Here is a 16,445-nt window from a genome sequence, read left to right on the forward strand (position 1 = left end):
TGATATTTATGGATTTGTCCCTAGTGCCTTACCATCAACTCCATCCACAGCCCTGGTAACAGACCATTCCTCTGAAGGTCATCTGGTGGGGCAGACGGTGTCCCTGACTCACCCCCCGGGGCAAGGAGGAGGCTGGGGAGTTCCACAGGGGAGGGAACTGGCAGTTTCGGAATTGTTCCCGTGTGACCACTGGCTGAGCGCTTTTATTCCAGAATATATCATCAGACTTCAGTGTATTACCCTCCCTCTCCAAGTTTTTGAAGGTGAGAAAAAAAATCTCAGTGTGTTTTCTTCAAGTGCTTGAGGAAATCAGCAAGTGCATTGGGAAAGGACCCTAATTATAATTTCTGAGTTTATACACTTTAATATTTGACTAAAGCCTTTGATTGCGAAGAGACGCTGCAAATAGGACCCCCAGTTCCGAAACCAACAAAGAGACGGAAAGGAAGCTGTAATCATTGTGCTATGATTGATCTATGCCCCGTCCCTCGTGAGGGAGGACAATGACCCAGAACCTGACCTAAGATAAGCATCAACTACACCTTCGCAAGACACGAGGTGCTTGACTTAGCAGCCCAGGCTCCAGGCCAATCAAGGCTCATCCTAATGATGTCACAGTCAACAATCAGCTTGTGTTGGGGAGTGGGTTCTATTTTTTTCCATGTGCACACACAAGCCTGGCACAGTGACAGAGAAAGGGAGCTTAAGGGACAGAAAAGTACATTTTAGGAGGGTAGTAACATTGACCAAAACAGGAGAAGGGCACATCTAAACAACCGTCCAGTTTGAAAATGCTGCCCACTGGTCTGCACGTACACTACCTGATTCTTTTCCTGCAGAGGAGAGCGTGGTATCTGTCTGGGTTTACGGTCGCTATCAGTTTCGAGGCAAGGCTCGAAAAGTCACATTGGATGGCAATCTGGAGCTTTCTATGCAAGGCTGAATCACTAGAGTTGGGGGCGGGTGTGTGGAAGAGGGTGGCTTGGGGATCATTTGGACCAAGCCCCTCAGAGCAGATGGGGTTGCCCAAGGATCCATGTTCAGATGGTGGCTGAACAGGGACCACAACTGTCTTCTCAAATCTTCCCCCCTACTGTGCTGTGAGCAAGTGGAACAGTCCAGCCACAAAGTGACCTGCCTGTACCTGCTGGTTGCATGCCTGTCCCCACACCCCTAAGTTCTATGTTGAGCCCCTCACCTCCAGAACCTGGGAATGTGACCCAGAACCTGGGAATGAGACAGGGCCTTTAAACAAGGGATGAAGTTCAAATCAGGCTCTGAGGACGGGCTCTAATTCAATCTGGCTGGTGTCCTGCTGAGAGGGAATGTGGACACCAGGGGTGGGCACACAAGCAAGGAAAAGACTATGGGAAGACATGTTGAGAAGACAGCCACCATTTGCAAGCCAAGGAGAGATCTCAGAAGACAGCCGATCTGCTGCTATCCTGATTTCGGACTTCTGGTTTCCAGCATGTGAAAGCCCGGTCTTATTTTGCTACTCACAACCTCAGAACTGAAAATGCACACACTGAGAGGGAGCCTGGAGACCCGGGCGTGGTCACGTCCTGCCCTGGGCCTTCCACTGATCCTTCCGCCCCTGGCCCCTGTGGACTTCATGCAAGGTGCTTGGTACCTCCCAGCTCAAATATGCTACTAGGAAAATGGGCATCACCCTGCCTCACCTTCTGGGAGGATCTGGCTGCCTCCATACGTCCCCAGTCCGGGAAGCAGATAGCGCCCTGTGTTAGGATTAAATGACAACCCCCATATATTCACGGGCACCCACAGGAGAGCAGCTGGACCTTTCCAAGGCTGGCTTTTGACTCAAAATGCACTAGGTGTCGCCAAATCTAGCTCCAAATCCCAGGCAGCCTCTTTAAAAGCTGCCTTCTACTTACGTGGTATAGATGTGTATCTACATGGTCAGAGTTTAGGGCCTTGGACCAGAAATACTGCCCATGTGAGCAGGGACAGTATCCCCAGGGCCTCATAACACTAACAGTGCCTGATAATACTAATGGGGACCTGCCAAAGTCTGACGTTCTCCTCGTCAGAGTCACTTATTGGGTTAAGGCATTAAGGACCCCTGTTAAGTATGTTATAGGGGGCCAGACATATTAAGACATCATCAGCCATTAACACCTCTTTGTGACTTCATCAGAGTGGCCTCAGACCCACTGTTACGCCCTTAGGGACCAAGACCCCAGGCAACTTAGTCCTGGTAGAAAGAAAGGAGGGAAGATTCAGAGCCTGTCGGTCGGAGGGGGAGATGGAGAGCACAGAAAGGGGTGCTGGGCGGACAGGGGTGGGTAACCAAAAAAGATAAAGGATTTCACAAGGAACGCTGCTTGGCAATTCTGAACCAGCTGGACCTCCATAGGAGAGTCCCCTTTTTGGCCTGATGGCCCAGATCATGAACAGGAAGGCCAGGCTAGTTGGTAGACACACAAGTCCCGCTGGGTGTGTGTAGGGAACTTGGCCTGCGGCCATGAGGTTGGGCGCTTAGGGACAATTACACAGCTGGAAAGGCCGCCTCTCCCGTGAAAGGGGAGAGCCCTAGGAGTGATTGGCACTCAGGGGGCGGGGCTACGCTCACGCTCTCGGCCAATCAGCTTGCCCGCTGGCCCCGGACTCCCGACACCCAGCCTGGGGGAGTTGGAGCTACTCTGCGGGGGAAGATGTGGAGACAACATGGGTCGAGTGACAACAGCAAAGCGTGGGGGCAACCTGGGCCTGTCAACCAAGGGCCTGGGGCTGCCAGACCATCGGGGGATCACGGGAAGGGCTCTCTGGCTGTCCACCGTCCAGGGAGGGAGGCGGCGAGGCTCAGCAGGGGGACGAGGACATCTGGTCGTAGTCGGGGCACTTGAGCAGGGCTGGGTAGTTGCTGTTCATCTGCAGGGAGGCGTCGCTGGAGATGTCGGAGGGGCTGCGGCCCCGGACCCAGGCGTCCGGGTGTAGGAACTGGCCTGAGTAATCGGAGCAGTTGCTCAGACGAGGCCGGTAGAAGCCGGGGTGCGGCCGGTACATGTCCTCGGCGGTGTAGCGCTTCATGAACAGGTACACGGACATCACTCCGGCGCTCTGCCGGGAGGAGGGGGCAGAGCGCTCACTGCCGGGGGCCTGGCCTTGCTCTCCCGCTGGGGCTGGGGTCTGCGTGGTGGGGGGTGGGGGTGGCGGCCACTAGAGCCGGGAGGAAACGTGGACAGGGGTGGGGGGGGCAGAGCAGGGGTGCCGAGGAGGAGACCCCACCCCGACCCCCGGAAGGTGGGAGAGGGACACCTTGTGGGGAGGATAAAGGGCAGCAGAGTGGGCGGGGCCGGGGTGCTTGTCCAGACCCTGCTCCCCCGGGGCAGTGCCCCGCCCCCACCCCACCCGTGAGGAGGTTTACCTCAGTCAGAAGGAAAGAGATGGCCGCGAAGGCAAACGACCAGCCGTACTTGTAGTTGAAGTAGGTCTCTGTGTCCTTGGTCCTGTTGAGCATCTCGTCGTTGATGCTGGAGATGTAGAGCACCAGGCCCACCACCAGAGAGAGGCCTGTGGCAAGGCAAGGGGTGCTTGGTGAGCAGGCCCCTGGGGTTTGCGGATGGGGCACCCACCTCCCCTTGGGTTCAGGCAATAATGCTCTCGTTTGGGGCTTGAAGGAGAGCAGGTACTGTCCTCCTAAAGACCTCGTTTGGACCATTACCCCCTGAAAGCAGAGAGCTGCGGTGAAAAAGCCCCCTGTCCAGCCACCTTCTGAGACACAGAAGTCCACGGCTGTCACCTCACCTGCCCATGGGAATCACCTGTCTGATATACCTGCCTGAGCCCCGTGCCAGACCTTCTGGGTCACTTGTCCTGGGCGGGGGCCCTGACACTGCCATCCTCAAAGCTTCCGGCTGACGCTAAGGGGAACTAAGGGTGCATCCACTGAGCCAGCAAGTGGCTTTTGCTAAACTGAGGAATAAGACAGGCTCCCCTGACCGAGGCAGCCAGGGCCTCCGATCCCTAACTCCCTAATATCCTTGCGGAGACTCAGTGGCCCATGATCTTCACAGCCCGCCAACGACGTCAGTGACACAATGAGATCCCGAGGCAGGAGGGATAAAGTGAGTTTGTCCAGGGTTTGGCAAGCGATCAATCAAGGGGCCGGTAGGGACCAAAATTCTGCTCCATTGTGCAAGGGACCGCCTCAGGCACCGGACCCTCGGTTAGTTACTGTCACCGAATCAGGACATAATTAATTACTCTGTTTTGAGCTGCTCAGGCGTAATTCCACTCACATGATTAAACTAGGGCATCCTGAAGGAGGAACATTAAAGGAAAGGAGGCTGGAATCACTGTTGGCCCAAGGGAACCTTCTCTGTTTTTATTAAAACAACTTCGTGTGGCCCCATTCATTCAGAGATTTCTGCTCCTGTTGCCCCCTGCTGGAAAGATCTCAGGGCCTCAAAGCTACTATAGGGCCTTGACTCTTCTGAAGCTCACAGAAAGATAAAGGAAAAGTTTAACCCCTGAGTCTGTACCTCTTGGACTAGGTGGAAATATCACCATGCAGAAGACAGGCTGAGGACGCGGCAGGTGCCCAAGAAATATTTGTTGGACTGATGGGTAGAAAGGGGGGGGGGTGAGCGGATTAATAGATGGAAGAATGGGGGGAAGAGGGGTGGGTCGGTTGAAAAACAGATGGACAGGATGGACAGGATGGAGGGAAGAAAGGATGGAGAAAGGAGTTAAGGGAAGAAAGGAGGAAGGAAAGGGAAGGGACGAGAAGGGAGGGGAAAGGAGGAAGGAAGGAGGGAAGGAGGAGGTTACACTGATAAGAAAATGTTGAGAAAAGGAACCTAAAATGGCTTGGAAGTCAGGTGGCCATCAGAAAACCTGGTGACAAGAGCTCTTTTACTCCCTTTTCTCCCTCCCTCCCTCCCTTTCTTCTTTCTTTCCTCTATCCATCCACCCACCCACCATCCATCCATCCACCCACCCAACCATCCATCCACCATCCACCCACCCACCATCCATCCGTCTACCCACCCACCATCCATCCGTCTACCCAACCATCCATCCATCCATCTACCCAACCATCCATCCACCCACCCACCCACCATCCATCCATCCACCCACCATCCATCTGTCTACCCAACCATCCATCCACCCACCCAACCATCCATCCACCCATCCACCCACCATCCATCCGTCTACCCAACCATCCATCCACCCACCCAACCATCCATCCACCCATCCACCCACCATCCATCCGTCTACCCAACCATCCATCCACCCACCCAACCAACCATCCACCATCCATCCATTCATCCATCCATTAACCCACCCAACCATCCAACCATCCATCCATCCATTATTCAAGTCATCCACCTACCCATCTTCCATCTTCCATCTACTCCTGAGGCCCTCCCTTGTCTGAAGTGCTATCTCCAAAAGAAAAGGTCCTCGTGAAAATGTACAGGTCACCTTAAAGGGGAGAAAGAACCTACCTTTCTTTCCCAAATTCTCTTGCCTTCTCACTCGGAGCCCTCCCCGTGAGTAACCACATCCCTACCCATGGTTCCCTCTCCTACTCCCCACGTGGTTAGCTCCTAATCTCTATTTTGGGTTCAGGCCCCTTCCATGAACGTCAGAGGTTCAGCCTCTGATGTCAGCCTTTGGGATTCCTCCTCTTAGATGTTATATGGACACCTCAAACCCAGCATTTCCCACACTAAACTCATGAACTTGGCTCAAATTTGCTGCATCTTCTGTGGTCTCTAGATTAAGCATGGATATGCCATCCACCCACTGCCCAAGCAAGAACTTGGCACCATCCTTGACTCTTTTCTTGAAAGCCTAGTCCTTGTCACGTTGAGTTGATCCCCAAATGTCACCCTGAATCCTGTCATTTCTCTCTCCTATCATCCCCTTAGTGTCGGCCACCATCCCCTCTCTCCTGTGCACTGAAATAGCCCCACACCTGCTCTCCCTGCCCCTGTCTCGCTCCCATCCTTCCCTCCATTCCCCAGAGTGGTCATTCTAAAATCCCCAAAGATGACCATATCGTCATCCCTCAACTCAAAATGCTTTTGAGGTTTCTCGCAATGTCCAAAATTCACAAGGCATCATTAGACATCTTCCCATATCCCTCCTGCTACATTCCACCTTCCATTCCCACCATAACGAGCAATGCACTCCCCAGTGCTCAGCCCCTCTTTCCTCCAGGCTCTCTTTCCAAACCCACCTGCAACCTCACTCCTTTACCTATTTTTTCGTCATCCTTCAGCTCCCCTTCTGGTGGTCTTCCCTGAACAACCCTTGGTCTGAGTTTCAGTCACTGCTCTTGGCCCCCATAGTAGTCCTGGCTTGTCCTGCTGTGATTATATTTATGTCTACTTGTTTCTATCTCTCACTCCGCTGACCTTTTTGTGGGCAGTGATGCCAGCACTCAGAATAAGAAGGCCTGGGAGAAAGAAAGAAAGAAGAAAGAGAGGAAAGAGGAGAAAGAAAGAAAGAAAAAGAAGAAAAGAAAAGAAAAAAGAAAGAAAAGAGAAAAGAAAAAACAAGACAAGACAAGACAGACAAGCTGGTGTCTTTCCAGGAAGAGAGATCCGTGTTTAAGGGACCTGGGTATGGACATTGACTGGAAAGTGAAAGGGGACAGTTCGAATCTCCTGATGACAGCTGAGGTCTGGGAGTGAGGGGGCCATGATTCCAAAGGCATATTGTACTTACCTTTCATGCAAAATCAGGAAGAAATAGCCCCTTCAAAAATAAGAACGCTCATTATTGGTGCAACTAAGAAGTCAGAGGTGGTGACAAATGGGCAGTGAGGAGAGAGCCCCAAGTTGAAATCGCAGCTCTGCCTCAGGTGAGCCTGGCAGGTATCTCCTCCTCCAGGGGTCATGGATGGGCTCAAGGTCATCAGAGGTCCCCCTCACTGATCCCAGTTCTGTCCGAGGCTCTGACTCAGCCACCCTGGTGCCGGGGCAGAGCCAAAGCTGTGATCACACTTCCTAGAGCAGAGCCACGGAGGAGTCAAACGTCGGGAGTTGTGAGTGCACGGAAGAAAACTGTACAGCTTACCTGAGAGGATGAAGAAGATGCCAGAGACAAAGGCAAGTATTGTCCTGTGGGGACGGATGTGTCCGATGTTGCTCAGGATAAACCCAATGAACATGAAGAAGAGGCTGACCAGGGGGAACGGTGTTGCCGAGCGAATCATTTCTGATTAAGAGGACAAGAGGACACCATTGGCCTCCCATGGTTTTACCTACTTACCTCCCCACCCAGGTGTTCCCGACAGGCTCTGCCAGCTGGTCCCCCAAACCCCCTGGCCTGCATGAGTTCTCTGGGTTCCCTCCCCTTCTTGAGTGGCCCAGGGATCTCCCAGCACTGGCAGGGCTTGCGTCCCTGAGGCAGGGCTGGGAGGTCTGACTTCAAGGGCCAACATGCTTCTGTCTTCTCTTCCAGAGCAAAATGCTCCCTCCTTGGCATCCAATATGGCCGCTGCGGAAGGGCTGGTCACGCATCTCACTTCCTGTCTTGGGGGCATGAACCCTCACCATGCACACAGGCATCTCTCTCTGAGGGTCATAAGAGACAGTTCCTGGCCTCTGTTGTCTTCAACTTATAATTTCTTGGGGAACGGTCTGCATAATTGTATCTCATCTTTGTCCTCCCTGGATTTTCCCAAGGGAGAAGAGTGTCTTTGATATTTATGGCGGGCCCCTCGACTACACCTGAGATTTTTCCAATCAGCTGACTCAGGACAGGGGCTAGAAAGACCAATCATGTGATTAGAAGGTGGGGTTTCGAGCCACGTGATCCAGGCCTGACTCTGGGAAGAGGACGGGGGTCTGGAGACTGTGTTCAGTCATGGGCTCACTCAATCACACCTCCATAATGAAGCCCGGTAAAACCTCGGCAGCAAAGCCTGGCTGGGGTTCCCGGTTAGTGAACACATCCATGTGTCAGGATGGCGACCGTCCTGATTCCATGGGGAGAAGACATGCTCAACCCTCAGTGCCCTCCCAGATCTGGCCCTATGTGCCTCTTTATCTAAGCTCTTGCTAGTAAAACTGTGATGAGAAGTATAGCATTTTCCAGAGTTCTGTGGCTTATTCTAGCCATGTTTTGAACCTGAGGGCGATCACAGGAACCTTGCTTCTTCCTTCTGCCCCGCTCTGCTCTGTTCTAGCCAGGGAACCAGGTCAGAAAGTCTGAGACACCTACTTAGAACATTGACGGTGGACTCCGACGTCAGCTGGGAGTTCATGGGCATCACGTATTCTATGGTGAAGCAGCGTCCCCGCTCTTCCCCTGGGAAGACAAGAATCATTTCCATTTCCGCGTGATTCTTGAACGTGGATTTGAAGTTAATATGTTCAAATGGTATTCCCAAATGCTCCGGGGAGTCTCTGCCCCACTGGGTTTGCACCTGGGCTGGATCTAAACCTAGGGGGCCCCATCCCTGGCGAGTGACCGGCAGTAGGGGTAGGGGCGCCTCCTGACGTCACATCCTTCCTAGAGAAGCACCCCCATGAAAGTGGACCCAAGCACCAAGAGTCGTACGAAACGCAGTCCTCAACTTGAGGTTGAGGGACACATCTGACGGCTGTCTTGCTGCTCTGGGGCAGACTTAGCTGATGGCGGTGCATGGCGGGCTTTGATGGACCAGACCCCCCCCCCCACCAAAGCCTTGTCCATCATTTTGGAAGCCAGATCCTAGTGACTTCAAACTCTCATTCAGACTTTAAGTGGAGACTGGTGCCACATAGTTTAGGGCCATGGGAAGTGAGGTCAATGTCAGATGCCATTTCCCACATAGACCAATGAGTCACCAGGAGGCCAGGCCTTGAGGTGTGCTCCCTGCTGAATACCGCTGGGCGCCACCCACCACTGTCATTCTGCAAAGCCCCACTATAAAGCTGGGAAAATCACAGGTTCCCTCTGCCCTGTGTGCATGGAAGGTGACAGGGCCCTTCTAGGAAGGCTCAGTAATCACCCTGGGGGGTGGTTCCAGCCAGCTCAGGCTGGTAACCAGTCCTGCAGGTCATGGAGATGTCCGTCTGGTGCAGGCTGGTTCTGGGCCATGATAAAGGGATAAAGACAAAGTGTTTAGAATAGCAACTCAAGGGTTCTAGAGAAGTCCTCGAGAGCTGGAGGGAGGCCCAGATAGGCAGGAGCAAAACCCGAACCAGCTGGCAGATTTGGAAGGACCTGCATCCGGGTTTTCTCCTCCTCATTTCACGGACGTGGAATAGGGCAACTGTCCGGTATTTCCCATTCTGTAAACCAGTGGACCTGTGACGTCGCATCAGGGAGGCTTGCTGCATCTTCATTTGCTTATTTGTGATGTGGAAATAAGTTGTGCCTTGGAGTTGGACTTGGGGAAGCACTGGGATTGATAATTCCACGAGCTGAGGCACGCAAGGGCAGTGCCAGACCTGTGGGAGGCCAGCCCCGTTCATTCAGCCTGGGAGGCAGAGTGTGGGGAAGGGTGGGGAAGACGTGGCTACATGCATCTCCCAGGCCGGGGGCTGGGGACACGGGTCCCAGGGGATGACAGGACCTGCTCCAGTGGACACTGTGACTCAGGGCTTGAGTTTGGAGTGGGCCCTGGTCATTGCAGGGAGCCCCACCCAGAATTCCCGAGGTCCGTCCCCGGGGAACTTCTCCTTCCCAGTGGGCATCTCTTCCCAGCGGTGGGAGGGGGGGGGATGGGGAGGCTCTCGGGCTGGTTTTCCTGGGGCAGGGGCAGGGGCTGCTCCTCTCTCTGGGGCAGGGCCGTCCCAACCCGCGGTGCCCTTACCTGCGAGGAAGCAGACACGCCACAGGCCCGAGTGCAGGGACATCTTGATCTCCACGCTCTGGTTCTGGGGCAGGACCACGCCCTCCTCCAGGTAGAGCCAGTAGTCGGTGCTGACGGCGATGCCCAGGAGCCCCAGGCCACAAACGGCAAAGACGCTGCTCAGCAGGGTCAGGGCCTTCCTCCCGCAGCCACTCATCTTCCCAGAGGTCACCGGGCGGCCTGCGGCCAAGGAAGCAGGCTCTGGAAACAGGAGGGGCGGGGGAATGGAGCTGACCGTAGCAGCCACAGCTCTGAGGAGGCCAAGATGTGGGGTCCTGGGGAGGAAACTCAAGTCAACCTCGTCTGGGTAACTGGACGAACAAAGACCCACAGGCCGCTATGGGGGTGCTTCCTCTCTCCCCCTCAGGAATTCACAGCTTCCTGGACAGGCTACTTCAGGGCTCTCCCTTTCCTGCAGCAACCCACTCTATCCACACGGAAGACAAGAGAAGCAACACTCTCCCTGCCCTCGAAAGGTTCCCATTAGAAGGACAAGGTACCCCCAGCACAACTGAAAAATGCAGCTTGAGGTCTCCCCGAGAGCCTGAGGAGAAACGGAGGCACGACCTCTGCTGGGGCGGGCTTCTCTGTGTTAAGAAGGACTCTGAGGTTCAAACGCACCTCGGCAGAGAGCATCAGGATCCAGAAGGGGAGGCAGCAGCAGCCTGAAGAGAAGAGAGAGAGGCAGCGAAGGCCCCTGGGAAAGGTGTCTTCCTCACAGACTCTAATCAGTTCTGGCTCAGCCCCAGCCAAGAAGCCGCACCACAGTCCAAGCCCAGGGGGCCTCTAGAACCATCAGACCTGGCGGGCTCGGCTGAGGGATTCTGGGGCAGCTGGCCTCCCGCGGGGGCGGTAGGGGTCGCCTGCGGGTGCTGTCCACCGCCGCTCTATCGTGCAGCCCACGTGGAGAACGACTGATCTTTGCTCCTCCGAGTGTGACCCATGGACCGACGGCATCGGCCTCACCCCAGAGCTTCTCAGAAAGTCAGAATCCAGGACCTCCCACCTTTCTAAACCAGAACCTGCCTTTTAACAACATCCAGTTGAGCTGCGGATCTGCGGAGGTCTGCGAGGCTCTGTGCCAAGCGAAGAAGCAGCACGCTACGGCGCAGTAAAGGTCATGACGGGGGAAAGCTGGGCTGTGACGGGAGCCCCGAAGAGAGTCACCTAGGGGGCGGCAGGGGGGCAGGCAGAGCCATTTCTAGAAAGGAGGGCAGCGGGCAGGGCCAGTCAGCTGAGATGCAGGGACCTCCCCGGCTGAGCCCGCTGAAAGGGGACAGAAGCCACGCTCAGGTCAGGAGGCTTGACTTGTCCCGGGAAGTCTGTGCCTGCTGTGGGAGCGTGGCGAAGGGAGAAGGGGGGAGAATGGGTGCTCTTCGCCCCAAGCGGGGATGAACTGATCCCAGCTCCTTAGCCCCGGCCCTGCCCTAGCAGCTGACTGTGGGAGAGCTGACTGGGCTACGGAATGAGCCCCGCGCCGCTTCCCTGGAGGCCGGGGTGAGAGCCTGCGAGCAGGGCTCCTGTCCCCGAGGCTGCAGAGCGTCGTCCTTCCTGAATCGGCTTTGACAAAGGAGGGAAGAATAAAATCCCAAACAGCCAGCCCCACCAACAAGCCAAGTTGTTGTCCGCACACCGTGGGGTGGGAGACGGAGCAGGACGGCTTGGCTCCCTCCTGGGTTACAGGCGCCTAAGAAAGCACCTGCTCTATGTGGGGGGCCCTGGGCTTCCGTGCTCGGTGCTGCGGACAAGGCAGAGGAAGCAGGCACTGTGGCTTGCAGAGTTTATGAGCTGGAAAAGGAGGAAACAGCAGCCTCCTGACGAGGAGCCCAGGGAAGGGGCTGGCAGGACTGCCAGGACGGGTGGTGACAAGGCAATGACAACCGAGACTTTAGTACATACACTTTGTGGTCCTTGCACTCCCTTCTGAGGCTCACAAAAACCCCCATCCACCAGAGGGAAGGGAATTAGAAGCCAGGGGTGGTTGGGGGGGAAGGGGCGGAGAGGAGACCGAAGGGAGTCGATCCCCAATGAGAGCAAGAGCTCTGTACGCTGCCAGGAGCCTTGAAGTGAGAGGTGGGGCGCCTGGACACAGCCCAGTCACTAACTAGCCATGTCATGCTGAAACAGTAACCTTTCAGAGGGCCATTTTTTTTTTTTCTCTAAGAAAATAACAGTAAAAGCCAAAGTGTATTAAATGTTCTTCATTGTTAGGTACTCTGCTAAGCACCTGACTCTCTCTTTTAATCCTTATAGCGGTGTTACCATCCCCATTTTATAGGCAAACTGAGGATCAGAGAGGTTAAGAAACTTGCCTGAGATGGCTCAGCTAGCAAGTGGTGGTGCGTGCCTTTACACTTCACTTGGCCTCATTCCTGAAACCTGTCCTGTGCCACCGCTAGGAGTGTTTTCCCAAGTGGGTTCCGTGGAGCATTATTCTAGTAACAAAGACTCCAGTGGGGGAAAAGCGTGGGAAGCACCACACCTAGGTCTGGAAGAATCACGCTGCCTGTTAATGTTACAGGACTGAAAAGCTTGTGCAGTTTAGCTCATTGTGGTGTTTTCCAAACTCCTGTGCCCACAAAATGGCATCTGTTTCCATGGCACCCACTTTGGGAATGCTGCTGTCCCCCATGAAGAACGCTAAGCTCTCACCCCATCACGCCACGAAACTGCTGGGGGATTAAACAGAGCACGGACGCGGTGTGCTTTGTGAGGAATGAGCGTCACACGGCCGTGGGGGTAACCAGCCCCTGTCCTTGCAGGGGGCACAGATCAGGGCTTCAGAAACATGACAGCCAGCGCCTCGCTGGGGCTGAACGGCCAATTTTAACAGTAAGCTTGGCAGAGAGACAAAAAAAAGATTCAGATCTGAGAGGTCTAGGAAGGAGAGGGTAGGGAGGAGATCGGAGCTGAAGCCGTACGTGCGGGAGAGAAAGGAAGAAGCAGAGGCTGGCCCGCCAGCCACACTGCAGGAGCAGATCGCGAAGCCTGGGGTGAGCTTGGGCAAAGGGACCAGACCCTTCAAGAGTGTGTAACAAATCCACGCAAGGTGGCACAGAGTGAGAAACGGTCCTCTTCTCACAGTTGTATTTGCGCTTCCATTACGAGATCGCATTTTTGTACAAGTAAATGCCATGGGCTGAGGGCTGAAAAGCCCTTTGTGCACAGTACCTCATTGGGACCTCAGGACAACCCCATGAGTAGTAGGTGGTGTATGCCTCCATTTCATGGATGGGGAAACTGAGGCTCAGACATGTAATGCAGCCTACATGACGTCACAGTTGGGTGACATCTGTGACCTGAGATTGATTTAAATGTAGGTCTAATTCCCAAGTCTATGCTCTGGCTACATCATCTCCCTGCTGCAGGAATAAACAGGTTCAAGAAACTTGGGGTTATGGTCCCTGGGTAGCTCAGTAGGTTAAGCCTCTGCCTTCAGCTCAAGTCATGATCTCAGGGTCCTGGGATCGAGCCCCGCATTGGGCTCTCTGCTCAGCAGGGAGCCTGCTTCTTCCTCTCTCTCTCCCTGCCTCTCTGCCTACTTGTGATCCTCACTCTGTGTCAAATAAATAAATAAAATCTTAAAAAAAAAAGAAAAGAAAAGAAATGAAACTTGGGGTGAAAAGGCACATCCAGAGCAGGTCCCTGGGGAATCGAGAAATGGACACAACACAGTGTCTCAGAAGCTTGTCTTTGGAAATAGCCAAACGTTACATGAAGGCGGACACTCCCGACACTCCTGGGTTTCCTTTGGGGGAGTCAGCCGGCATCTCTGCTCATATTGAGAGGTGAACTCTCACCCAGCACTTCTGATTCCCCAACACCTCCCTTCAGGGTGGGAAGACTAACGCTTCCCTCCAAGCACGCTTAAGAAAACCAGGGTCCAGAGGAGACAGTTACCTGAGATCGCACGGCCCGTTCCGTGGAGGGACAAGAGTGTGAACTGGAAATCGGAGTGCTGGTGCAGTGCTTTTCTCCCCGTGCTATACGGGGCGGACTTGTGCACTCGCCCACTCTGAAAGCACCGCCACGGACCGATCCTGTCTTAGTTCCGAGCCGGGCTCGCGTACGACTGCGCGTGCGCACAATTTCTTCCAGGCAGGGTCTTCAGTGGGCGGGGTAGTGGGCCCCCCAAGACTCGCCAGTCCGGAATGAATTCCTAGTTCCTGCACAGTCTTTGCTTTTCCACGGCCGCTTCTCCTTCTCACAAATCCTCTCCCTCGGCTGCAACATCCAGTTGATTTTTCTCCTGGGGGAGGCAGACCTTTTTTTGGTAAGTTGCTACCACCAGACAAGACATTTCTGCTATGATATTAAATGAATAAAGCTGGAGGTGAAACCTCGCATTTGCCAGGAGATCACCTCTGAAACAAATTCATAGGCTGGGAAGGCATAAACCAAATCGTTGATGGTGGATATTTCCAGGTCCTAAGTTACGTGTATTGGATTTTCTTTACACTGTTCTGTGCTCGACAAAAACCCAACCCAAACCAAAACTAAACAAAAAAACCACTCGTATATCCAGAGAACAAAACGAAAGATCAGAGTCATCAATTGTCTGATCACTGCCCTTGTAAACAGCAATGGAAGGGCCCCAGTTAATTTCTGGGCTAGAGATGCCAAAATGCAGTGTCTTCCCTTGGAGTGTGGGGCTCAGAAGCACAGCATCTTCGAGCCTTTTAAGATGATTGTCCTGGTGCCATTACCTCTAAGAATTAGCTTGTTAATTATCATGAATTAACAGTCGCTAATTATCATCTGTGACTAGCAATTAGGGAGAAATGTCTCATGGAGATTAAATCAGTAATGGCACATCTCTCTGCCCAAGCCGATAGCGAAGGCTTAGGTGCTCAGAGACAGGTGAGCTTACGGGCATGAGTGAGAGCCCAGCTGGAGAACTGGGAGTGTGTCTGGCAGGGTGGACGGGGTTTAACTGGGGAGGAGAAAAAATGTGGAAGGAGACTCCAATGCAGACATCCTGATCTCAGTTTCCCACGAATACAGAGAAAACCCAGTAGTGCTTGATGAAGGGTTGGGGGTGTGGGGGTTCTCGACAGTGCTTCCAGGCAGTTACAGCAGCTGCTCCTGTGGGTGGGGCTGGGTGGCTCAGCGTCAGCTTGGCCCACACATAGCAGAATGAGCTGGTGACCCGGGGACAGCCCCCAGTGGCCTTGTGGCTCTGCTTGCTTCCCCTCGTACTGATCCTCTATTACATTCTATGGTGGCGAAAAAGTGACCACAAATTCTTTGACACTCTTCCCACTGAGAGGTGGGACCCCCAGCCCTGTCCTCCTCTTGAGTTTAGGCAGGTTTGTGATGACTCAGACCAACAGAGTCCATGGAACTGACATCACAAGACTGGGTCACAGGAGGAGAAGCAGTTTCTGCCCGGTTCTCTGGGGAGCCCCTGCAGGGGGAAGCCAGTCCCCAGGTGAGAAGTCTGAGTCCCCCGAGACCACCAGGCTTTGGAGCAGAGTTTCTCAACTTTGGCCCTGTTGACATTTTGGGTTAGACGCATCCTTGTGGTGGGGAGCTGGGATGTGCACAGCACGGTGGTCAGCAGCATCCCTGGCTGCCACCCACCAGAGGCTAGTGCACCTGTTGTACTAGACAGAGATGCCCTTGGGTGGCACAGTCACCCCTGGCTGAGAACCACTGTCTTGGAGACCATGAAGAGGCGTTCTGATTGACAGCCTGAGCTGAGCTCCCAGCCACGGGATTGGGCCACTATGGATGCCCTGCCCCGTTGAGCTTTCAGATCACCGTAGCCCCCGCCCAGCCTGACAGCATCTGCAGGACAGACTCCAGACAAGAACAGCCCAGCTGAGCACTTCTCAAATTCCTGACCCGCAAAATATGGTCGTTGTTTTTTGGTTTGGTTTGTTTTGTTTCTCAGGGGCCTGAACTAACCCTGAGACCAAGATCTGAGCTGAGATCAAGAGTCAGACACTTAACCAACTGAGCCACCCAGGTGCCCCTGGTACTTGGTGTCTTATATCATTGCATTCTGAGGTAATATATTCTACAGCAGAAGTTACCAAAATAACTATTACTCATTTAATTAGCATCTCCTTCTCACTGCCTAAGTAAGACAGAAATCTCAGGTGACCTGAGGGTCATAGTTTAATCCTAGAATTTATAGCTGTGTTGGGGAGTGAATGGCACACAGACTTTGGGATCTGACAGGTCTGAGCTGGAATGCCAGTTCTCCCATGTCACATCCTGGGTAAGTCACATGACCACTCTGAACCTCGGTATCTTCATCTGTAAAACAGGGAAAGCTTCAGAAGGATTGTTGTGAGGATTTACAAGTGTAATCAAATAAGGCTGGGCTACCTCAGGCCATCTCTGTACAATGCTGCAGTCAGGAAGTCCCACCGCCTGACTCCCAAAAAGCAGTGTGTAACAAGGCAGAATTAATAAGGTCCATCTGTCCCTGAAAAGGGTCAAAGTGTCCCAGACTTTTTCATCTCCATCCAGTTCTCCAGTTTCCCTCTTATCATGCCAATTGCCGTCTGCAGAATTGCCTTCATTTATATCTCTGCCAAATACCAACCTTATCTTACCTCCCTATCATCTAAGGCATTTGGGTGGGAGAGATTTTAGGATCTTCACACTGAAC

At 53.7% G+C, this 16,445-nt stretch overlaps 1 protein-coding gene across 2 annotated transcripts in view; it reads right to left on the reverse strand.

Annotated features, from left to right (window-relative positions):
• Window positions 1–341: 341 nt before the first annotated feature.
• CACNG5 (calcium voltage-gated channel auxiliary subunit gamma 5) overlaps window positions 342–16,445 on the reverse strand; it is a 40,428-nt gene continuing 24,324 nt past the window's right edge. Inside the window, exons 2-7 of one of the 2 annotated variants that reach the window (XM_045080928.1) lie at window positions 13,724–14,072; window positions 9,785–10,024; window positions 8,206–8,292; window positions 7,057–7,197; window positions 3,392–3,537; window positions 342–3,084 (exon numbers count right to left, since the gene is read on the reverse strand). In XM_045080928.1, the coding sequence (XP_044936863.1) occupies window positions 2,827–3,084; window positions 3,392–3,537; window positions 7,057–7,197; window positions 8,206–8,292; window positions 9,785–9,980 (828 nt within the window). In that variant the 5' untranslated portion in view covers window positions 9,981–10,024; window positions 13,724–14,072 and the 3' untranslated portion in view covers window positions 342–2,826. Of the gene's footprint in view, window positions 3,085–3,391; window positions 3,538–7,056; window positions 7,198–8,205; window positions 8,293–9,784; window positions 10,099–13,723; window positions 14,073–16,445 lie in introns of both variants that reach the window. The other variant, XM_045080927.1, reaches the window with a different exon arrangement.

Source organism: Mustela putorius, unplaced genomic scaffold (genome assembly GCF_011764305.1).
Source record: "Mustela putorius furo isolate JIRA1106 unplaced genomic scaffold, ASM1176430v1.1 tig00000487_pilon_pilon_pilon, whole genome shotgun sequence".
Classification (NCBI taxonomy): domain Eukaryota; kingdom Metazoa; phylum Chordata; class Mammalia; order Carnivora; family Mustelidae; genus Mustela; species Mustela putorius.